General features: G+C 45.9%; 2 protein-coding genes across 9 annotated transcripts in view; one reads left to right on the top strand and one right to left on the bottom strand.

Moving 5' to 3' along the window:
- The first annotated feature begins 1,737 nt into the window (after window positions 1-1,737).
- Window positions 1,738-18,374, top strand: LOC128414878 (cytochrome P450 2J4-like). 3 transcript variants are annotated; one of them, XM_053390804.1, is made up of 9 exons: window positions 1,738-1,816; window positions 2,836-2,949; window positions 5,940-6,102; window positions 7,794-7,943; window positions 9,018-9,178; window positions 9,532-9,711; window positions 11,414-11,555; window positions 15,865-16,052; window positions 16,707-17,607. In XM_053390804.1, exons 2-9 carry the CDS (start codon window positions 2,881-2,883, stop codon window positions 17,331-17,333), a joined length of 1,680 nt encoding a protein of 559 aa, XP_053246779.1. In that variant the 5' UTR covers window positions 1,738-1,816; window positions 2,836-2,880; the 3' UTR covers window positions 17,334-17,607. The 3 variants fall into 3 exon arrangements, with proteins under 3 accessions (XP_053246779.1, XP_053246778.1, XP_053246780.1); XM_053390805.1 differs by lacking the exon at window positions 1,738-1,816 and having other exon boundaries at window positions 2,561-2,949; window positions 16,707-16,848; window positions 17,535-18,374; XM_053390803.1 differs by lacking the exon at window positions 1,738-1,816 and having other exon boundaries at window positions 2,555-2,949.
- Window positions 18,375-19,139: 765 nt separating this feature from the next.
- The window catches only part of CAPN10 (calpain 10), a 32,753-nt gene continuing 27,256 nt past the window's right edge, over window positions 19,140-24,636 (bottom strand). For all 6 annotated transcript variants that reach the window (XM_053390801.1, XM_053390802.1, XM_053390796.1 and 3 more), the window contains exon 14: window positions 19,140-20,961. In XM_053390801.1, coding sequence (XP_053246776.1) covers window positions 20,932-20,961 — 30 coding nt within the window. In that variant the 3' untranslated portion in view covers window positions 19,140-20,931. The remainder of the gene's footprint in view (window positions 20,962-24,636) is intronic.

The following is a 24,636-nucleotide window of genomic DNA, read 5'->3' as shown; positions in this document are numbered from 1 at the left end:
TCCTGGTAAGCAGCAGCAATAAAGCTGTGGGGAGGTCAGGTGAGCACTGCCACCCCACCAGGCCATCTGCTGCTGAATGGAACACGAGAGAGAGAGAGAGAGAGAGAGAGAGAGAGAGAGAGAGAGAATTTGACTGCCAAGTGCACAAAAAACTGCACATCCCGCACACTCCAGGGAAAAGGCCCTTCCCAGACGTCCTGCCCACCACCTCAGAAAGCAAAGGCATGTATGAAAGGGCCGCCCCAGATTATCTCTGAGGGCAAGCAGATGCATGGCAACCGAAAAAGGCATCAAATTAAAAACATGCCAACTTTTTGGCACAAAGAAAATATTGGGAGCACATTAATGAGTGGTCGTAGTTAAGCCCTTCTGGGTCCAGGGAGCTTCACTTCCTTGATTTCCAGTAGTGTTGCCAAAGGAGGGAGGGAAACAGCCTACCTTGTTTCTGTGCTTTTAAAAGCACCTTGATTTGTAAAAATGATAGTGCCACCGATTGCTAATATCTGCAGATCAAGCTGCCTCTAGGTTCATAATTTCGCTTTTTAAAAAGCTGTTTCCCACACCGCTGACTTCGTTAATCAAGTGCACAAGTTTGGGTTTGTTTTTCAGATTAGAAACTAAAAAAGGTCACCCCAGTCCTCCGCTTCAGTTACTACGACGTTTCCCAGGTGCAGATCTCTTTCGTCCATAGCTGTCAACTTTCAGATTTGAAAATAAGGGATCAGCAGCTTCACCTGTCCCCGGGGTTAGTCTACAGGATATCTAACAATCCGGGATACCAGCGGGAAACGGCACTGGAATAAGGGAATTTCCCACCAAAAAAGGGAAGGTTGACAGCTATGGTTTCATCGCTTGCATTTATTTTGAATACCTAGATAATTGTTTTGCTAGAAGAGAGAGAGAAACAAACACGCTGATAAGATGTTGGTTTCCCAACAAGAGAGTTTCCCATAAGCGACATCTTCCTGTTCCCCTCAAACAGAAAGCATGGTGTGGAAACCCATTCTGTGAGTCACCTGGCAGATGCCTTGGCATCAGAGAATACTCATAAATCACACCTTAATGAATGACAGATTAAGGGACGATCTCGACAGGATGGCAGTTGAATGGGGGGGAAAATGAGCTCAGGTTATGGAAAAAAAGCTCTGGGGCTGAACGATGCGGGTGGAGATGCTCCTTCAGGTCAGCAACAACACTTTGAATTGTGTTCAGAAATGTTCTGGGAGCCACGGTGGATCTTTTAGGTCAGGGGTTGGCAAACTACGGCCCCCGGGCCGGATCAGGTCCACCAGGGTTCTAAATCTGGCTCGCCCGGCCATTTAAGAACCACCATGAAGCCAAGATTCCCAACAATGGCGACGAGAGGAAGAGGCCGAGTGGCGGCGGCTCTGCCAATCAAACGCCGCACCTGGTTTACCTCAGTGCGGGGATGTCTCTGCCGATCAAACACCGTGCCGTGCTGAGGTAAACCAGGCGCGGTGTTTGATTGGCAAAGACATCCCCGCACCACGCTGAGGTAAACCAAGCGCGGCGTTTGATTGGTGGAGCCGCCGCCACTTGGCCTCTTCCTCCCGCTGCAGCCGCTGCCCTGGTCCTCCTGTGTCTGCTGCTGCTCTGCGTCCCCATGACGGGGGTAGCAGCGGCGTTCCTGGAGGACAGCTGGCCCAGGCTAGGGCTTGGCGGGGCCACCGACATGCTCCCATTGGTGGCCAATGTGACAGTGGAGGATGATGAGGCTGGCCCAGGCGGTGGCCTTCACCTCCGGGGAGCAGGAGGATGAAGGGGCGGAAACGCCCGCACGGGGTGGCAGCTGCTGGTGAGGCACCAGCTTGTCCTTGTCTCCGTCTCCATGCTCCTTGGAGAGGTGCACTGGGCAGTGGGCGCCACCCTTGACCAGCTCCTGCAGGCTCCCGGCTTCTGAGGTGCCCAGCTCCCACGAGTGCGCCAGCCCACTCTCCCAAACTTCCCGTCTGGGCCCCGACAGTCTGAGGGACAGTGAACTGGCCCCCCGTTTAAAAAGTTTGAGGACCCCTGTTTTAGGCGTTATGATAAATGCATTCTATCCTTTCTATCCTTAGAACAAAGGAAGGAAGTCAATATGTGTATATGTATGTCATGACTAGATTAGAATGACGATATGGTTTTATTTGTAGATGTGTGTTTTTGTTTTTGTTTTTTTGTGTGTGTTTTTTCTCTTGTGTTTTTTTTTCCTTCCCTTGTTTGCACTGTTTTATTTCGGATTCAATGTTTGTAATTTTTGTTGTAATTTTGCATTGAAAATAAAAATAAATAAATGCATTCTAAAAGCATTTACTAAATGCATGCATCAGGATGAAGTGCAGGTGAATTTTCATGAGGAGTTAAGGAAATAAATAAATCATGAACTGTGAAGAACTAAATTTAAGATGGGGAAAATGAGAAGCTGGGAGAAAGCAAGACTGACCCAGAGTCATTCACCCCTACCTGAGATTCATTGGGAGTCCTCCCTCCTTCCTCCAGACCTGCCCAGCTGACCTCATCACCGGCTGCTGAGCCAGTGAGAGCTCAGAGTGCACAGTAGGTGTGGCTTAGTCAAATAGTGGGGGCCTCTACACTCATTAATACCATTTTTAAAATAATAATAATAATAATAAACCAAAGAAAAAGGAAGGGAGAGAAAGAGAGGCAATGTGTCTGCAGGAGAGATGACTGCAGACACATCTCTTAGCAATAATTAGAACCAGGAGGTTTTCTGAAGGAGAGACCGAGGACAAAGGATGAAAAGGGACGTTTAGGGGGATGATTGGGCTAAGTGGACTTTTCCTACTCGCAGTCCTCTCTCTCTTCGTTATACAGTTTCTGAAGCTGCTATGGGCACGGACCCACTTCCCCCCAGGACCGATGCCTCTTCCTGTTATTGGCAATCTGTGGCTCCTGGATTTTTCCCTTAAGAAAGAGATTCTTGCTAAGGTAATTATTGGCAGTGGCTGGTGGGCAGGCGGGCGGAGGGGGGGCAAAGGCATGGTGCCCGGAGGCAGGATAACGTGGGTCATTTGCCCAGAGCTTACTTAAGCATCGTTTTGATCACTACTATGATATTGGCTGAGCCCCCAGAGGACATCTGGGGAGAGATTAGAGACAGTCAAACCTGTCCATTTTGGTTTCTCTGTTTTCTGATATTAAGTTCAGATTTCCACATTTCTGCAAAAGCATGCTATTTTTTAAAAGTCCTTGTGAAAGACCTCTCCAGCATTTTTCTGCAAAATTTCCCCAATGTATTCTTGTATGTTATGTCCGCTAATGTATGTAATGCATCTCGATGCACACTTTCCCCAAATATGCACATTTCTGGGTCACAATATTTGGCTGGGGAACCACATTGCAAAACTGAGAGAGGTGCAAATTTCAAAGGATAACTGTTTCGGTTCACGTCATGGTTTCATGAAGTGTGTGTTCAGGAGTTTCATATTAACGAGTGAAAAGAAGCAAATTTCTTCCCCATCTCAAGGAGGATTGGACTAGATCAGGTCAGCAAAGTGTGTTTAGAACGAAGTTAGTGACCTTCAAACTGGGGAAAACAAAGATAATTAAGAAGAGGAAACAGAAAGAGAAGATTGCAAAACTGAGTCCTCTTACCTATTTTATTGGTGCCTCGTGTTTCTATCCAAATTCACTATTTTCTTTTAACCCAGCAAAGTTGAATTAGAAATCCTTCATCTCCCAAAAGAAAAGAAAAGAAATATCTGGGGTCCCTTGATTTTTATTTTCTGTAAAAAAATAAAAATAAAAACAAAAAGTTACAGGGCCCCTGGAGAGCCACTGGCAGCCAGTGTAAACAATGCTGAGATAGATGGACCATTGGTCTGACTCAGTAGAAGGCAGTTTCCTATGCTCCTGTCCTAGTAGGTTCCCAGCTGACTGCTGCATGGCAGGGGGAGAGATCTTTTGCCCTCCCCAGAAGGCACCATGAGTCAGAAAGTTATTTAAAAAGCAACTTGTTTACCGAGACGCTCCCAAGTCTCTCCAAAGGCAAAGAAGTCTTCTGTCTGGAAGAAAATAACTCCCCAGGAAGGAGAGATGGTAATCTCCACACTCGTTTTCTGGCTGCTGCTTTAGTGCCAGTCAGTCCAGTTTGGGTGCGATGCTAAACCATAGTTTTAGCACTATGTACATGGTCAGCATTGCGCCTCAGGCTGGAGTGCTCCCCCTAGTGGTGGGTGGGCTGGGCCCACGTCAATTTGCATGCATTTGCATCTGTTCATTCGTAAGTCTGTATATTTGTGCACACAAAGAATACAAACAGGAGAAACTTCTCAGAAGTGCCAACCAAAAAAAAAAAAGGTTGATTACAGCTCAATACATTCCAGAACACTGGTTCCTTCTTTAGGAGCAATTTTAAACGTTCAAATTGTGCCTTTACCAACCTGTTGTTTTGGACTACGACTCACATCAGCCACAGGCAGCACAGTCGCCAAAGTCACACTGCAGTTCACCAGGAGACTTTGCTAGGCAAGACTTTTGGGAAGCCCTATGCAAGGTGTCTCCCCATATTGCCGGGCCGCAGCCTGTGGGCAGCCAGCCTGATCTGGTCTTCTGAATGCCAGCAGTCATGGAGAACCTGGCAGGGCAGATGCCAGCACCCGAGGCTCTCTCTAAAAGTACTGCAGTTCTTGAGGGAGAAGGCCCACCATTGGTGCTCCATGACTCAGCAAGGAGCCAGCTGTGGCACACCCAACCAAGCAGGATACTGGCTTAGTCCTGGAGTGCCCAACCAGATAGCTGCCAGCATCAGGGACCAGAGCAGAAGTAGCAGCCAGGAAGGGCAGGCCTGCTCCAGGGTTGTGGTCATGTGGCAGCAGGGATGGGATATGCCCATTTCACAGAAGGCCAATATGCCTCATGGTAGGGCTGGCACCCCTTCCTCTAGCTGCGACTTCTCCACTCCACGTTGTACATACTAGCTGCTCCCAGTCTTGTTTACCACATTGCACTGCAGACAAGTAGAAGTTGTTATCACATATGTATAAGAATTTGTGTGAAAGGTTGTACATTTCTTGATTTGTCCCACTGCTGCCAACTTCCTTTTTGCTGTATAGCCCAGTTGGTTAGAGCGTGGTGCTGGTAATGCCGAGGTCGCAGAGTTGATCCCCCTACAGGACAGCTGCATATTCCTGCATTGCAGGGGATTGCAGATGATCCTCAGGGTCTCTTCCAACTCTATGGTTCTGAGGCTCAACTATAGCAACCAACTAGACGACTGTAGAGCTCAAATATTTGTGCACAAGGTACACAGATTGTACCTTCATTGAACATTGCATGTAAACAACCCTGCAGAGATTTGGGGTTAAAGGACTTCATGTTCCTGACCTCAGTAATCTTCATAACAGTCCTCTAAGGCAGGTCAGTGTCCATAAGAAAGTAGTCTCCAAATATTTTCACAGTCAAGGCAAAATCTGAACTCAGAGCTTTGTGGTTCACAGAACTGCATAATTCCCAGACCCCAATCCTTTACTGATCCCTTGCTAAAATAAAAATGCCAGAAAATCTCCTTTCAGCTCACTTCTTCAGCTGTGGTTTTAACCAATTTTTAACCACACTGTGCATAGCTAAACTATAGAACTCCTTGCCACAGGAGGCAGTGATGGTCACCAACCTGCGTGGCTTTAAAAGAGGACTGGGCAAATTCATGGAGGAGGAGAGGGCTATCAGTGGCTGCTAGCCAGGATGGCTATGCTCTGCCTCCACGTCTGGAGACTGTACTGTTTCTGAACAGCAGCTGCTGGAAACGGCAGGAGGGGAGAGTTGTTCTTGTGTTCAGAGCCTGCTTCTGGGTTTCCTGTTTACATCTGGTTGGCCATTGTGAGAACAGGATGCCGGACTAGATGGGCCATTGGCCTGATCCAGTAGGGATCATCTTATATTCTTGCTTTTAAAAAAAATAATGATAATGAACTTTCTAGTTAGCAAACATCTATGGAGACATCTACACCGTCTGGGCGGGAACCATGCCTTTTGTCGTGCTGAATGGATACAAGGCAGTGAAAGAGTGCCTTGTCACTCACTCGGAAGAGACTGCGGGAAGAGCGCTCTCACCTTTCTATAAGGATCTGATGGGCGAAAAAGGTAAACACCGATATTATTCTTTTCTTGGAATTTAGACTAAAGCAGATCTTTGGTGTCCTTCTGATGCCTTGAACAAACAGGTGACAAGAAGAAATCTGGTAAACTGCTGGCACAGAGATACTGCAGAGCTGAAGCTCTTAAATTCTTCCTGCCAACTGAGGTCCAATTTCAGTTTTGGTCCTCACCCCATCTCTTTCTTAGTATGCAAGAGGTAGATAGATAGATGATAGATAGATAGATAGATAGATAGATAGATAGATAGATAGATAGATAGATGATAGATGATAGATAGATGATAGATAGATAGATAGGTGATAGATAGATAGATGATAGATAGATAGATAGATGATAGATAGATAGATAGATGATAGATAGATAGATAGATAGATAGATAGATAGATAGATAGATAGATAGATAGATATAGATAGATGATAGATAGATAGATAGATAGATAGATAGATAGATGATAGATAGATGATGATAGATGATAGATGATGATAGATAGATAGATAGATAGATAGATAGATAGATAGATAGATGATAGATAGATAGATACAGTGGTACCTCAGGTTACATACGCTTCAGGTTACAGACTCCGCTAACCCAGAAATAGTGCTTCAGGTTAAGAACTTTGCTTCAGGATGAGAACAGAAATCGTGCTCCGGCGGCGCAGTGGCAGCAGGAGGCCCCATTAGCTAAAGTGGTGCTTCAGGTTAAGAACAGTTTCAGGTTAAGTACGGACCTCTGGAACAAATTAAGTACTTAACCCGAGGTACCACTGTAGATGATAGATAGATGATAGATAGATAGATAGATAGATAGATAGATAGATAGATAGATAGATGATAGATAGATAGATGATAGATGATGATAGATAGATAGATAGATAGATAGATAGATAGATAGATGATAGATAGATAGATGATAGATAGATAGATAGATAGATGATAGATAGATAGATGATAGATAGATAGATAGATGGATATAAACAACATGAGTCAGGAATATGGAGTCCTGTTTCAGGGATATTAAAATAAACTGTTTCCTTTAATGCTTTTATGAATAGAATAGATGTTAACCTTTACAGGTTTGAGCACTATCCGTGCGGAGTATTTATTATAAACACACACATACAATGCTATTTTTCTAGAAAAAAAGAAGTGCCAGAAATCACCATGAACACTTCCCTTGTTCTCTTAGAATGGCAATGGAGAGGTGCCAAAACTGAGTTGTCATGTAGCATTACAAAGAATCTACCATTCAAATTTCTTTGTGACTGCCTAATAACTTAATTGTCACAGTCTGTACCTTCTGCAATGCATTTCCCTCTGACCTCACTGCTTCCCATCCTGCCAGTAGCTGAGGATATCACTTTGTGCATCTTACAAAGTGGACTGTGGTCTAGAAAGCTCACACCGGCCTTTGTCAGTCTGGTCCTCCCCAGATGTTTTGGATGACAACTCCCACCAGCCCATCCAAGCCACCTGGAGAGACCCAGGTTAGCAAAGACAGGCTTGTGCCATAGTTAATTTGCCAGCCTTCAAGGCACATCTTTATCTCTTTAGCTGCAATGGATAAATGCAGTTGAAAGAATCTGTCATTGCCAACATTATTGTGGAGGGCAAAATATATTGTCACCCGTCGTGTTACAGCTGCACTGCTTGACAGGATTTTCTTTTGTATCACACAGGCATTTATCCTACGAACAACCATAACTGGAAGCAGCAGAAATACTTTGCTATGATGGCACTAAGAAGCCTTGGGGTGGGGAAGAAGCACCTGGAACACAGAATTCACAACGAAGCCCACCAACTCCTAATGGCAGTGACAAGCAAGGAAGGTAAACTAACGACCAGGCAGCTTTCAGTTTTTGATTATGATAGCCCTCTCCACACGACACATGATCTGGGGTTCCTTGTTGCAAAGGCACTCAGAAGACAACTGTGAAGAAATGAAAGGGTACAGCCCCATCACTCTGGAATTCATCTCACGGCTGATGCACTTGCCAAAATAACTGCTTATCTTGTAAATAGGTGGACACAGCTTCCTTGCAGCGCTTGCCCTGCACAGCATCTGTTTCCAAGTGATTCAATTGTCTTTTAACTTGAGATGAGATACCGGTAAGTCCCTGCCCAATACCTTGAGCAGATTTGTTTTGTGGCTGTGAACTCATCTTCTGCCAGTTGTGCAACATATGAATGCAAAGCGGAGTGTGGACAAAATGACACAAATGAGGTTTGCTACAAGAGAGAGGGCCTTTTCAGTGTTGGCACCCCAGAGGTGTCTGCCTAGTGCCAACATGACAATCTTTTTAGGTGCCCGGTGAAGGCGTTTCCGGTTGTAAATGTTTTTTACTGCTTTTTTAAAAAGAAACTTTATTGTTTTTTTAAAAAAATGCAAAAGACAAACAACATTGAACATATTGATACAAAGGGGGGGACTAGAATGTATCAGCAGGAGGGGAAGAAAAAGGAAAAGAATACCCTACATTAATTCATTGGCGATGGTGTGTGAGTGTGTGTAAAGGTAAAGTGACCCCTCACCATTAGGTCCAGTCGTGACCAACTCTGGGGTTGCGGCGCTCATCTTGCTTTATTGGCCAAGGGAGCCGGCGTACAGCTTCCGGGTCATGTGGCCACCATGACTAAGCCGCTTCTGGCGAACCAGAGCAGCGCACGGAAACACTGTTTACCTTTCCGCCACAGCGGTACCTATTTATCTACTTGCACTTTGACGTGCTTTCGAACTGCTAGGTTGGCAGGAGCAGGGACCGAGCAACGGGAGCTCACCCTGTCATGGGGATTCGAACTGCCGACCTTCTGATCGGCAAGTCCTAGGCTCTGTGGTTTAACCCACAGCGCCACCTGCGCCCCTGAGTGTGGTACCATGCCACTAATACTTCCTGCATTCACAGGTTTAGCCTTTGACCCCCAGACCCCCATAAACCACGCTGTGGCCAACGTCATCTGCTCCTTGCTGTTTGGGCATCGCTTCGCCAGTGAGGACGACTCTTTCAACCGATTGATAAAAGCCACCTATTTGATCGTCTTCATTCCGGCTTCTTTCAGGGGTGGGGTGAGCTTCCTTCTCTTCCTGCTCTTGTCCTCTTGAAAGCCGTTTTCCGTTACGCTTCCTCAAATTAAGTGAAAACAGGGACCTTTCCGCTCAGGGTCCTTGTGTTCTCACCCCACACAGTGCATGCTGCAAAACACCACCTATTTTTTGGGTTTGGCACGACCAGCTGCTGCCTTCCTTTTTATTCTTTTGCAAGATCAATCTGCATCCTTTGCAGAGACATTGCATTCTTCTGAGAAATGGCCTGCCTCCCCTTTCCAGCACATTAAGGTTCTCTCAGAACCGGTTTTTGGCTCATTCAGAATTAATTTCATGACACTCCTCCTCACCTGCATTTTCCTTTGTTGCCACAGGTATATAATGTTTTCCCGCGGATTATGCGCCGCCTACAAGGGTCGCATCAACAAGCGTTTGAATACAACAACTTCCTCCATGCCTTTGTGAAGGATGAGGTCCAAAGCCACCAGGAAAGATGGAAGGAAGGTCAAGAACCAGAGGATCTCATTGACCTCTACCTGGACCAAATGGCAAAGGTAAGAACATGGCTTCTGTCCAGCTTCATCACCATGCCTGTCCTCCTGAGGCAAAGCGGCCTTGGCCTGGGCTCAGCTTGGCTACTAAGAACAAGCCGGGCTCTGATGTTGCTTCACCCACAGCCAGCCAGCTTTAGGGCACATTCAGACCAAACATTTAAAGCACTATCTGAAGAAATGTGCATGCAGACAAAAACTTATACCCAGAACAAACTTACCATAGTTGGTCTCTAAGGTGCTACTGGACAATTTTTTAATTTTTATTTATTTATTTAAAGCAATATGATACTGCTTTAAGCAGCCGCAGATTCCCCTGGGAGCTGTGGTTTGTTAAGGATCCTGACAGTTGCTCAGAGGCCCCCATTCCCTTCACAGAACTACAATTCCCAGAATTCCCTGGAAATTAGGGATGGAATCCCTACTACAGTGGTACCTCGGGTTAAGAACTTAATTTGTTCTGGAGGTCCGTTCTTAACCTGAAACTGTTCTTAACCTGAGGTACCACTTTAGCTAATGGGGCCTCCCACTGCTGCCACGCCGCCGGAGCACGATTTCTGTTCTCATCCTGAAGCAAAGTTCTTAACCTGAAGCACTATTTCTGGGTTAGCGGAGTCTGTAACCTTAAGCTTCTGTAACCAGTGGTACCAGTGTACTCTGGAAATCATGCTAGCAAGGCCCACGAGGACCTGACTGAGGCTGAATGGGCCCTAAATGTACCACCTCCGTATTGATGAATTGCATTTATATGCCACTCACAGAACGTCAGAAGTCCTCTGGGCGGTTTAAAACTCAGTGCCAAATGCAGTCCAGAGTCCAAAACTAGTTAGCAACAATAGAAAGCAGCCGAAGTCAAACTATCTACAAACAGGGCTGGTCCATATGAGGCAAGATAAAGCGATTGCCTCAGGTGGGACGACCGACAGTGGCAGCAGATCCAGCCTTCAAGGGATGCCTCACTTGTAGCAACGGCTACGGGACACCCCTTGGAGGCCGGATCTGCCTTCCCCACAGCACACACACACACCCCACAATACCACCTCAACAGCAGCCTCTTGGTGAATAGGAGGGTCTGCTGGTCTCCTTCCTCCCCTAGGAAGGAAATGGCAGGGGCTGCCCTCAGGGGTCTCCTGGGGTCTGCATCCACCTGGCACGGGTGGGCCCCTTTCCCCCAGATTCCCAATTCAACCATCGGGTCAGGTTGATTTGATTCTGCCCTCTGTTTCTGATGTGGATCTTCACTCCCTGTTCTTTCCTGGTGGGGAAGCCCCGCCATTTTGTGGTTCACCACAGGTGCCAAAATGTCTTTGAGCTGGCCCTGTCTACAAACCAGCCTAAGCACAGCAGCGGTAAAATCAATTTTGAAGCAGCCAAGAGAGAAAAAAAGTTGACGCAAGAATCTGAAAATATCCAATAAATATAGCTTTGTGCTTACTCTTCCGAATGTTGCAGCTCATTATTTGGAAAGCTTCCCCCAGGTTTCTGGGGGGCAGAGATAGACTGGAAGTGGGGTATAAGTATCTGCAGAGAAAAAGGAGCGTTTTGGGAGCCCTGGCTGCTCAGCAACTGAATCGCTGGCAACTGAATCTTTGACTCATGACCTGGCTCTGCCTCCAAGCCTGGCTGGCCAAAAAGGCCAAGGGAACTTCACAAGCAGCTCCTGGTGGACAGGGATCCACTAAGCTTTTGTGCATTCTGCCCACAGAGCAAAGATGAGCCAACATCCACTTTCAATGAAGACAACTTGGTTCAAACTGTAGTTGACCTCTTGATTGGAGGGACTGTGAGCACCACGACTATCCTGTACTGGGGATTGCTTTACCTGTTAAAATATCCAGATGTTCAAGGTGAGTCACTCATCATCATCATCTGCATCATTTTATTTGCAATCCGCCTTCCCATACTTAAAACCATGCTCAAGGTGGCTCACAACAGGGTGTGTTACATTTGATGTGAGGAAAAGGCACCGAGAAGTATGCAGCCCAATTGAACAATTTCCACATTAATCGTAACATGATCTAAAATAAAGATGTACAAAAATTTAATAGCAATAACAACAACAACCCCCACTGAACAATACCCCCAGGCCCAAGGGTCTGTCCAGCAGCCTCAGCTTTTGTAGCTGGAGTCAATCAGTCAGGGCTCCACCCTCCCTGGCCAGGTGTAAAAAGGCTTGCAAGGCAGGGAGCTGGTCTTCCAGGACTCACAGCCGAAGCTGAGGCCATTGCAAAGTGTGTTGCTAATATTGATTCAAGAACCGTGTTGCCCAGTCAGATGTAAGCAGGTGCAAGACTGTGCATGCAACCCAGGAACATCAGCTGGGGGTGAGCATCCACGACTGTGTTGCAATGGGAATACCCATGTCACGTACTCAGAATGGTATGAGGTCATTGTTATATGGTCCATCTTGTATTTGCCAAATGCAGGGCAGAACGGAATACGGTGCCTTCTTACATACCCAGCCTAAGCTGCACATTGCATGAAATGTGTGATCCCATTGAACGTGTCTGGATTTGGGCTTAAAACAGAACATGTTGTAGAGCAGTAGTTCCATAAACCCTTTCCCACTGCCCTCTACCCGACCCTGTAAAAAGCATGATTCAGAATAGCGGTTTGCACAACACAGCAACATTCAAAGCAGTACAGTTCATTGCACATTTAGTCTAAATCCAATGAAAATCGTTTAGTTTAGTTAATTTGACAAAATTGATTAACTTGGTCCAGCACCCGTCTGTTGCCCCCTGGCCTCTTAATGCCCCCTAGGTAACCCCACCCACTCCCAGCGGGTGGTACCACCCACACTGGGTTCCTCTGATGCAGAGCATAATTAAGAGCAAGACTAAGTTTTCTCCCCCTGTGTTCCTGCCATAAACGACCCCTGCCCAAGCCACTGTTTGCATTGGAATGGGACTCAGCTACTGGGGTCAGCAGCCACTTCAAGGGGGCAGGTTTTTTCCAGGACCATGGAGAGAGGAGGAGGGGGGAAATCAGATTCCCACTGGCCAGAGTTTCAGTCCTGACTAGGCCCACCCGGCTGCTGCTTAAAACAAAGCAAGAAACACACCCAGGAATGATAGACTTTTGGGAGCTAGCTGACCTGACTGGAAGAGTCCGCAACCAGAAGGATGAGGAATACCAAGAGGAATGGAAGAAATTTAAAGACTATTTAGCTAAATATGTTAAGATAACTTAAACAGAATTACTTGCGAGTATCAGGCAGGCCTAGGATTCAAATATGTGATGCTGTAGAATACTATTTTAAAAGCTAAAATGAAAAGAACGATGTTAATGGTCTAAGTAAATTATATGTGAAAATAGTTTTGGAAAACAGCTACAATGATATATATGGAAACTCAGCCAGGGGGATTTGAGGAAGTCACCCAACAATGTTAACAAAAGTGGAATTATTACAGTTAGGATTTATGTTTGTTTGTTTATTTTTTGATGCATTCCATGTTTGTTGATATGTTTGTTATAAATTTGGAAAACTACCATATTTTTCGCTCTATAAGACGCACCAGACCATAAGACGCACCTAGTTTTTGGAGGAGGAAAACAAGAAAAAAAATATTCTGAATATCAGAAGCCAGAACAACAAGAGGGATCGCTGCGCAGCGAAAGCAGCGATCCCTCTTGCTGTTCTGGCTTCTGGGATAGCTGCGCACCCTGCATTCGCTCCATAAGACGCACACACATTTCCCCTTACTTTTTAGGAGGGAAAAAGTGAGTCTTATAGAGCAAAAAATACAGTAATAAAATTGGGGGGGGAGAAACACACCCAGGGACATTCAATACAATGTAAGGCCCCATAGAGAAAGCACCCATAAGTAGAGGGTCGGTAATACTTTTATGATGTTGTTGCATTACAGTTAATATAGTTTTAAATGCTGTATTTTGCCATGGAAAGATTTTGCTTTGAACAGCAATTTTAAAAATAAAATTGAATGCATTCAACAAATAGACTAGGTAATAATGACTGTAGAATAACAAAATTGCACGTTCAGTCGACTACATGTGTGAAACTCCTAAAATTACAAAGCAAGCTGACAATGGTGCAATCCCAGATTAAAGAGCAGTGAGAATTGAGTCAGACTTGCAAAGCATTTTGCAAAATATCAAGAGAGTTGGAGGAAGGGTGTGAATCTCCTGTAACAGGAGCCAAGTGAACAGGTCTAGGCAGAACCTTGAAGAGTTGGGTCTCACTTCCTGCTGAACCGCCGCAGGCAGAAAGTCAACCAGTGTAGCTTCCCTGTCGATGTGTCTCCTTACCGGGGGAAATTCTGCACCGGGGGAAATTCTGCCTGCCATGCGGCTGTGAAAGAAATAGGAGCTTGAGGGTAAAAAAGCGTGGTGACCACAGCATATTGGTATGGCCTGGGGCAGTATGTTCTACAGCCTTGCATTAACTTACAAAGCACATTAACAACTTAGAGTCAGGATGTTGGAATTCAAGCCTCTATCGGGAGAAGCTGGCAGCCCTCCCAGGCACCCGGCTTGAGTTCCAATGACCTCCCTGGCTGCATTCCCCAGCAAACGCAGGCAAGGTCGCTATAGGCGATTCTTCTCAGCATGAGAAAAACACCCCCCCTCTTTCTTGCCCCCCCCCCCCGGCAGGGGAAAGAGATAGACAGAAACGTATTTACATGCCTTTATTCCTGTCTCTGCAGCATTACAAAAAACATGACTGCTCCCTTCAAACTCCAGCAGTCTAGTGACTAACACTTCCTGTACTTCCTGTACAGCTCATATTACACTCTGAGCTAATTCCGGTGCTTTGCACTGTGAAATGACTGTCCCTCTGTTTCCCACGGACAGTCCCAACATTCCCATCATGTTTTGCTTTCAAGCTAGCACTTTGCAGCAGCATTGCATCCATATCGTAACACAGGACCACAAACTCACTATATCGCTGCCTGATCACTGAGGTCTGTGGCAGAGTGAGTGGCCCTCTGAGGCTCACACGTTCAGTATTGTGGGCCCAATCCTGTGGAGCTCTCCAGAGGCTGAGAACAGAGAGGCCTCTCTCTGTTGAACCCCTCAGGTGTTTTTTATTCCAACAGGCATTTCTGGTTTTAGGGTGAATTTGAACTGGCTTTGTATTTTGTAATTCAGTTTGTGGAATTGAGTTTAGTGCTAAGATGCTCACATTGAGCAATGGAATGTTCTCCTCCCGCCAGGCACCTCCAGGCACATTCCAGGGGTGTGTGAATCAATATATAACTTGTTGAAATAAAGGAATCAACCTTATGACCTTATGACTGCCTATTTTCCATATGCCTGAAATCCAAAGAGTCCAGGGCAGAAATGGGGAACCTGCGACCCCTCCAGATGTTACTGAACTACAATTCCTTTCAGCGCCAGCCAGCAAGGCCAATGGGCAGGAATCATGGGAGTTGTAGTCCAGGACCATCACGAGGTCCACAGGTCCTCCACCCTTAAAAATAAAATAAAATAAAATAAAAAATGTAAAATGAAAGACGGAGTTTTTTCACATGTCATGGACATGTGAAAAAATGAAAAAATGTTGGGATATGATTTATAACGAATTGAAAAAACTGTTTAAATATACCTTCCCAAAAAAACCAGAAGCCTTTTTGCTGGGATTGATAGATGAATTAAGAAAAGCAGATCAGAGATGGTTTATGTATGCTACGACTGCCGCCAGAATCTTAGTAGCCCAAAAATGGAAAACTCAGGAAATGCCAACACTAGTGGAGTGGCAGACAAAAATGGTTGAATATGTAGAATTAGCAAAACTGACCCACAGGATCCGTAACCAAGAGGAAACAAAGTTCAAAAATGAATGGAGTAAATTTGTCGAATATATAGGTAATAACTGTAGAAGTTTAAAGACTGTAGTAGGATTAAAATAAATTTTGTGACATGTATAGAATGCTATTAAGAATCTGCGAAAAAAGAGAAAATTTAATATGAAAACCTGTTGAGGGGAGGGAGGGAAGTCCATGCGCGATGGAGCATTTAGAAAATATGTAGAGATATGAGTATTTATTTTGTTTATGTTAAAGAAAACTCAATAACAAGCATTTAAAAAATAATAAAAAAAATTTAAAAATCAATGAGATGGTATGAGGAAATGAAGACTAACAAGTAAGAAGAATTCTGCTGGCATCCATTAAGGGAATTATTTATCTGCAGAGAAAATCCATGAGGAAATAGACGCTGTTCTGAGACCTTCCCACGTCATCACTTACGAGGACCGAATTAAAGTGCCCTACACCAATGCTGTACTTCATGAGGTGATGCGCCATTGCAATGTGTCCATCACTGGGCCTTTCCGGAAATGCTTGGAGGACATTACTTTGCTGGGCTTCCCCCTTAAAAAGGTACACGATGCTCCTTCCCGCAAAGGCAGCACAGGCAGAAAGGCGGGGTATGAATAAACATACAATAAATATAATCATCATTGTGACCATTACTGGCACCAGTCAGGAGCTGGGATGCTTTGGGTTCCTCCAGGCAGCCTGTTTATTTGATTACATGGAGGGCAGACAAGGCCCCGTCTTGCAAAAAGGTTTGCCCATCAGTCGTTTCACACAATTTTGAATCATGTTTCTCATTTGTTTTTATTTTGCTTATTTATTTATTTCATAGAATTCATACGCTGTTCGATTTTTCTTATTTTTTAAAAGCAGTACAGTCCTACCTTGGAAGCTGAACGGAAAGCGATCCGGAAGTCTGTTCGACTTCCAGAATGTTCAGAAACCAAAGCACAGCTTCTGATTGGCTGAAGGAAGCTCCTGCTGCCAGTCAAAAGCCGTGGAGGCCCGGTCAGACGTTCAGCTTCCAAAAATCGTTAAAAACCAGAACACTCACTTCTGGGTTTCGATTGTTCGGGAGCCAATTTGTTCGAGATCCAAGGTAAAAAAAGGATAAAACAGTAAAATTATTTCTAGAAAGAACTAACAAGGATGATCTGATGGCAACAATTAATTTGCAGACTCATCCGAAGTAATTCTCTCCTTCTCCCTTTTGCGCAGGGGACTCTGGTGCTGCCCAACCTCCACTCGGCGCTGTATGATCCAGGATACTGGGAGACCCCCTGGACCTTCAACCCGGGGCACTTCCTCGACTCGTTTGGCCAGTTTGCGAGCAATAAAGCCTTCTTGCCTTTTTCGACAGGTAAAGAACCTACTCCTTCTCCTTCCCAGGATGCAGATTTAATGGTGAAATCCCATTACCGTGATGGTGGTGGTGGTAATAATAATAATAATAATAATAATAATAATAATAATTTATTTATATCCCGCCCATCTGGCTGGGTTTCCCCAGCCACTCTGGGTGGCTCCCAACATAAAATTAAAAGCACAATAAAACTTCAAACATTAAAAACTTCCCTGATCAGGGCTGCGTTCAGATGTCTTCTAAAAGTCGGATGGTTGTTTATTTCCTTGACATCTGATGGGTGTTCCACAGGGCGGGTGCCACTACCGAGAAGGCCCTCTGCCTGGTTTCCTGTAACCTCGCTTCTCGCAGTGAGGGAACTACCAGAAGGCCCTTGGCGCTGGACCTCAGCATCTGGGCAGAACGATGGGGGTGGAGATGCTCCTTCAGGTATACTGGGCCAAGGCCGTTTAGGGCTTTCAAGGTCAGCACCAACACTTTGAATTGTGCTCAGAAACGTACTGGCAGCCAATGTAGGCCTTTCAGGACTGGTGTTATATGGTCTCAGCGGCTTCCGAGTTACACAGACCACATTTGATGATAATTGGGTAACATCAAATGAGCATGACCAACACAGTAGGCGAGGGCTTGGAATTGTTTCTTTATTTCATGGAAGCAATTCTGTTCCTTCGATTCTCCTGCAGGGCGCCGGTCCTGCGTGGGAGAACCTTTGGCAAGGATTGAGCTCTTCATCTTCTTCGCTAACCTGCTGCGTGCCTTCAAGTTCCACCTTCCAGATGCAGAAAAGGAAGTCAACATGGAAGCCATTAATGTAGGTACCTGTCAGCCGCACCCGTACAGGATCCTCGCAATTCCACGCTAACCCAACCTGGCTGCGATTTCCTTCCAGGAGCAGCTGGGTGGGCCAGAAGGGGAGCTGTTGGAAGAGCCCATGTCATCCATTCTCGTTGCCAGCAGTGGCTCGCAAGCTTCTTAAAGCTGCCACCCTCAACCTTAATTACCTGTTGCTCAGGTGAACTTCAGCTTGTACCAGGAGAAGCCTCCCGGAAAGAATCAATGAATGGCCATCTTCTCCCTCTCTCCAGGTGAGAGATGGAGAAGTGGCTGAGAGCGAAAACCCAGGTGGGAGCTGGGAGGAAAGGCAGCCACAGGTGACAGGTGTGGCTTCCATCCAATGCTTGCGGGTTAATTGCACCGAACTTTTTTGGAATGACAATTCTCGGCCTCCCCCAATTCTTATGCTGCCATTTTATTTCTTTGTTAGGCATTCTTCTCTCTCCTGTTCATTTTTAAGTGACTAAATTAGGTTAGTTTATTCGTAGTGTTTTATACAACTCAGTAGGGATTGGTTCCTTTGCATTTACTTATTGACAGTATTAAATCTAATTGTTCCTAGTATGTCTCTTGAAATGTTATCCTGACTCTTTGGGAACCGTTTTGTGGAGATCACACTTCGTGAACCCGACGGAAGTGGGCTGAGGTTCATAAAAGCTTGTGCCATAATAAATGTGTTTATTAAGTGCTGCGAGACTCTTTGTTGCTTTATCACAGATACCATGATAGCCCAGGTTTTGAACACCTGCCATGGTTAATTCCATGCTGCTTCCTGTGTCATTTTGTAGACAGCAACCTGGAATGTAAGTGTTCGCATTTCTCTGTAGCTAAACGGTTATAACCAGACCGCACCAATGACTGCAGGAGGCGCCAAATAAACCATGCAGGGCTGGGTACTGTGCATATTGACAACCCTTGTTATCCATTTAGGAGAGATACAATCTCTTACCTCCAGGATCTTCCCACCCCCCCTTTCCCACTAACAGTGAAGGAAAAGGAGATTGCATATACACACACACATATATACAAATACATACAGGCACTCCCTGGTCTCCAAGCTTGCTCTGCTTTTCCTAATTTCCCGTGGTAGCATGTTGGAGCAAAGCAACAAAAGGGATATAGGGAGTGATTGCCACTACAAAGAAAATCATTGCCTTTGCTTTTAGAAAAGCTGCTCTGCAATCCCAGGAAGGTAATACTTTTTTTCAGATGCCTCATTCTGTTTCCTGTACAGGCCTGTCAATTTCCTGTATCCAAATGGGGCAGACAAATTGAAAACGTAGACAGTTGCAAAGTCTAGTGGGCAACACAGATGCCTGGAAGAGTTGTCTATAGCAGAGAAAAATGAGGCCATTTTCCTTACTGTTTTCAACACACACACACACACACAACCGGCAAAGCATCACCATGAAAAAGCACCACAGTATAAAAGAACACAACTCACCAAAAAAATCTCGTGTGAACGGAATGCCATTTAACATTTTAATATATTATTTTCAAAAGACATTTCACCGACGACCTCATTTGTTAAAAAAAAATACAATATTTTAAAATCTCACTTAAGAAATGCTTTCCAAGGAAATGTGGAAAAAGATCAGTTTGAACTATAGAGGCATAACTCTCCCCAACTAATAATTTTAAAATTATAGCTCTTCTTAAATCCGTCACGTGCGATTTCCTCCCAGTAAACAGTTTCAAACCAATGCCTTATTACAAAGGGGATTATTCTCGCTTCTCCAGCTCACATTCTCCTGAAAGAAGCTCCTTAGAATCTCCCCAAGCAGATAAACAAAACTGTTTAAATAACTTAAATAAATAAATAAGACGTTCTGGGCAACTGCATCTCAGCTGCTGCAAGATCAGGCCCACCAAAAGGCTCACCTATGCGGCTAACTAAGGCAGGAAATTCCAGCCAGGATTATTGGGAGGTTTTTCCTTCATGCCTCACCAGATCCTGGCCAAGGTAGAGATGATCAAGTGGAGGGAATCACCGAAATCAGGAGGCGGAGGGCCTGAAAAAATGAACGTTGGAGTGCGGTGGAAGAGCGCAGTGGGAAATTGAGAAAAAGGAATGGGAATCCAATGAGGCAGGAACAGAAGCACGGGGTTGGGCTAGATGACCCTCGGGGTCCCTTACAACTCTATTCTATGGAGCTGGGAGAGGAATCCAGTTTAGACAGAGCTGTTATACCTCCTGAGTCCGGTCCTCTTATTGCCTTCCATGCGATACTCATTTTCTGAGGGGGAGTCTTGACCGTGAAGGACTAAGCCACTAAGGGATAAGATGAGAGGTTTGCTAAGGGATGGTTTTCCCAAGCAGTTTTGAGCAAGTCTGCCCAACAGCCAACCTGCCTTCGTGGGCTGAAGACAAATAGGTTTAGAAACGTATTTTTTTCACCCTTCGGTTAACTGTTCACAGGTGGAGACAGGCAGACTGCTCACTCACTGGACCCGTTCACGGTTATTGTCTCGAGGCGATACTGGTTCCATATATTATTAATTATTATTATTATATAAATCTGGTTTTATTTTTTGTCTTGCGCGTTTCAGTGGAGAGCAAGATAGAAATGCCTCAAATAAAATAATGTGAGCCATCTCCTGCATTTACACCTCGTTTGGAGCAGCCAGTACAGTGGGGGGAGGAGTGTGGGATTGTCAAGCACCTAAGACGCTGCACCCAGCTGCGAGTGGCGGCTTGCATATGTGGAAAGCATCGCTGGCTGCAATCGCCAACTTTTTAAAAACTTCCTTCCTGAAAGGATGGTAGCATTTCCTGTCTGCTTCCTCCTGGCCTTCCTTTCTCTGCTATCTGTTTCCAAAGCTTACTTGGTTAACGGTTTTGTCTCCGAGAAACCGACTTCCACTATGAACACACACACATACACACACGCACAGAGGGCAAAAGTCTCACCACCACAGAATCAGAACAGATTTGAACACAGCACATGCACAGCGGTGCCTTTCCGCCGATATTTAGAGGGCACTGGACGAAATACACCGAGCAAAGTCCAGGGATCTCGACACAGTTCATACGGGGGTATTTGAAACAAACAAACAGAAGAGGAATTGGAGGTGAGATTTCGTTCCGTTTGATTTTAAAGAGAGGGTGACTAAGAGGACCAGATGCGACTCTGCCTGGGGGAAAAACCCAGTTGGGCCCAACATCCGTCAGGTTAAAGCAAAAACAGCGTTGCCCTTCCCAAGGCGCCCGCCACTTCCTCCCTCGCTGGGTATGCCAATTCCAAATTACATTTTCATCACAGCTTTGAAGGAGACCTGCAGAATGAAAGAAAAACAAACATGCACCCTGTTAGAAACAAAAACAGAAAATTGCTGTTTTGTGGACTCCCCACCCCACCCAAAGCCTTCAAGAAAGAGTCCGAAGGAGAAATCCACACAGTCAGGATGTCTGACACGAATGGCATGGAATTCAGAGAAGCTGCGCTCTTATAAACAAGCAGAGTGCCTAGTCCTCCTGATAAGTTCGGAGAGGGCTTTCAATACACAGATGCTAGTTAGAGAGAGGTGTGCTTCTAGGCTGGGAGTCTGAATTGGCTGCTAAGGGCCTTTTAAAGCAGATTTTAGCTTGTCTTTGAAGCAACACACCTGAGCTCACCGCTACCAGGGCTGCATCATTCAATAACATCCCAAACCTCTCTGGGAGGGGTAAGATGTGTGCCCACTGAGCTGACTTGATCATCCAAGTCGTGTTATATGTCTTGGGGAAGACTTACATTGTTTGCTGATGCTAGATTTATAATGTTAGGAGTTGGGGAGTACTTAATATTTATATTCCGCCCATCTGGCTCAGTTGCTCCAGCTACTCTGGGTGGCTTCCAACACATATAAAAGCATAATAAAACATAATAAAACACTTTTCAACACAGGGCTGCCTTCAAATGTCTTCTACAAGTTGCGTAGTTATTTATCTTTGATGGGAGGGCGCCACCACTGAGAAGGCCCTCTGCGTGCTTTCCTGTAACCTCACTTCTCTCAGTAAGGGAACCGCCAGAAGGCCCTTGGAGCTGGACCTCAGTATCCGGGCGGAACGATGGAGGTGGAGACGCTCCTTCAGGTCTACTGGGCCAAGGCCGTTTGGGGCTTTAAAGGTCAGCACCTACAATTTGAATTATGCTCAAAAATGTACTGGAAGCCAATGTAGGTCTTTCAGGACTGGTGTTATATGGTCCTGGCGCCCACTCCCAGTCACCAGTCTGGCAACCGCATTCTGGATTAGTTGTGATTTCTGAGGCACCTTCAAAGGTAGCCCCACATGGAGTCACATTGCAGTAGTCCAAGCGGGAGACAACCGTAGCACGTACGACTCTGGAGAAACAGTGTGTGGCATTAAGGAACTACTTTTGAATATGTGTTGTGTCTAACTTGCACTCAACTGACCCCCACAAGCATTCTGGCCTGCACAAGCGTGTTTGGAAAATTACGAAGGTTGCTCTGTAGTAATAAACTTTAAAAGGGATATTCTAGGTCTGTGTTTCTTGGCTCTGCTAAGGCTTCTCCATGGTGATTTAAAAACAAGCCAAGTAAGAACTGTCCACAGAGGAGTGGAGATTTGGCTGCCTGGCTCTGAGTAACACATCTGCCATATAATAACACTGACCTACCTCACAGAGTTGTTGCAAGGCCAGCAAGACTTTAAAAAGCCTCTCCGCCACCCACCCCCTTCGGATGTTATACCTGGCTACTCTCTGCCTTGCTCATCCCACTCATAAATCACAACCGCTGGCAACTTATTTAAATGGCTATTTTCAGGAGTGATTTTAAAAGCCTTTTTATTGTTCTGAGAAATCTATGCACATAGGCAACAAAAGCTATAAGAGCACAACTGGAAGGGATGTTAATGCTTTTAAAGCAGGGATGAGGGATTTGTGGTTCTCCAGATGTTGATGAATTGAAACTCCTACTGTCCCCGGCCTCTTGGCTCTGCTGGTTGCAAGGGCTAATGGGAGCTGGAGTCCCTCAACATCTGGAAGGCCACGGGTTCCCCATCCCTTCGTTTTACAAATTCAGCTTAACATGACCAAAGCAGCTTAAGGGTAAAGCGACCCCTCACCATTAGGTCCAGTCGTGGCCGACTCTGGGGTTGCGGCGCTCATCTTGCTTTATTGGCCGAGGGAGCCAGTGTACAGCTTCCGGGTCATGTGGCCAGCATGACTAAGCCACTTCTGGCATACCAGAGCAGCACACGGAAACACCGTTTACCTTCCCCGCCGGAGCGGTACCTATTTATCTACTTGCACTTTGACGTGCTTTTGAACTGCTAGGTTGGCAGGCGCTGGGACCGAGCAACGGGAGCTCACCCCGTCGCGGGGATTCGAACCGCCGACCTTCTGATTGGCAAGCCCTAGGCTCTGTGGTTTAGACCACAGTGCCACCTGCGTCCCAAAGCAGCTCACAGACCAGCAAATCAGTACCAGAGTGGCTTGTAAATTCAGGACTCTCAAGAAGACATGCAGCAGGATCCCATTTGGAGATTGCATTCCCTTTTTTCTTATGGTGGGAAGGTCGGGGGGGGCAGAACAAATATGGGGATGCCTGGAGTGTTTTGCTATTAGATTTTCTCTGGGATTTTCGGTCAAATTAGCAACGCCAACCCAAAGGGCTCTTTCGGGCTCCTTATAACTTCCTTGGGAAATAGAAAGGATAGCTCAGTTGGTTAGAGCATGGTGCTGGTAACGCCAAGGTCACAGGTTCGATCCCCGTATGGGACTAGGCAAACCTCAGGGTCCCTTCCAAATATGCAATCCTATGATAAGATGAAAAGAGGTGGCAGTTTGGCCTGATCCAACCGCTGGGCAGGCTTGTTCATCATCATCATAATTTATTATTTATACCCTGCCCATCTGGCTGGGTTTCCCCAGCCACTCTGGGCGTCTTCCAACAGAAAATTAAAATACAATAGTCTATTAAACATTAAAAGCTTCCCTAAACAGGGCTGCCTTCAGATGTCTTCTAAAAGTCTGGTAGTTGTTTTTCTCTTTGACATCCGGTGGGAGGGAGTTCCAAAGGGCGGGTGCCACTACCGAGAAGGCCCTCTGCCTGGTTCCCTGTAACTTGGCTTCTCACAGCAAGGGAACCGCCAGAAGGCCCTCGGTGCTGGATCACAGTGTCCGGGCAGAACGATGGGGGTGGAGATGCTCCTTCAGGTATACTGGACCGAGTCAGGCAGAAGGCATCACCTGCCACTGCATTTCTCCTTTCCTCTTGTTCACGTTGCCTTCTGAGCCACTCCAGTGGTCATTTCTCAGAGCACTTGAAAGGTCTAGAAGAGCCCGCCTCCAAGGTCTCTTCCAGACAGTCTGTCTGTACAGTATTCACCCCGATTTGTTTGCAGGGAGACTAGGCAACACTGGTTTTTGAATGACATTGGCTACTGTTTCTGGGAAGGTTAGATGGTGTTGCCTCAAAGCAAGCAAGTTGCCCTGCACTCTCCTCTGCATTTCCCCCTCACTTTCCTTATTGCACAATGTTTCTCTTGGGGAAACTCGGGAACTGCACAGTCAGCTACAATTGCCCAATCTGAATTTCCCTGTGTGTGCTGGAATCCCACCCAAAAAGAACGACAGTCGGGACGTGGCCAGGAAGTGCAAGGGCAGGGGAGAAGGGCACCCCTGGGAGCCACGTCTGCAGTAATAGGGTGCCCAGAGTCAGCTGAGGCATAAAGTCCCCCCGGTCATTCGGGGGGGGCACACGGAGAGCCCCAGAGGATGATCTCAGGGTCTGGGGTGGTTTACATGTGGAAAAGTGGTCCTTGAGGTATTGCAGTCCTGAGCCATTTAAGGCTTTGCAGGTCAAAACCAGCACTTTGAACTGGGCCCGGAAACTAATTGGCAGCCAGTGCAGTGCATTAAAAGAGAAAGGGATTACAGTGGTACCTCGCAAGACGAATGCCTCGTAAGACGAAAAACTCGCAAGACGAAAGAGTTTTTCGTT

The sequence above is a fragment of the Podarcis raffonei genome, chromosome 5 (genome assembly GCF_027172205.1).
Source record: "Podarcis raffonei isolate rPodRaf1 chromosome 5, rPodRaf1.pri, whole genome shotgun sequence".
Classification (NCBI taxonomy): Eukaryota; Metazoa; Chordata; class Lepidosauria; order Squamata; family Lacertidae; genus Podarcis; species Podarcis raffonei.
Note: the sequence above shows the minus strand (reverse complement) of the source record. Positions and strands in the feature narration are given on the sequence as shown.

Coding starts and splice junctions, on each gene's coding strand:
- LOC128414878 (XM_053390803.1), top strand. CDS start 2,779: ATGATTGGGCTAAGTGGACTTTTCCTACTCGCAGTCCTCTCTCTCTTC. Junction 2,950..5,939: donor AGAAAGAGATTCTTGCTAAG/GTAATTATTGGC, acceptor TGAACTTTCTAG/TTAGCAAACATCTATGGAGA. Junction 11,556..15,864: donor AAAATATCCAGATGTTCAAG/GTGAGTCACTCA, acceptor ATTTATCTGCAG/AGAAAATCCATGAGGAAATA.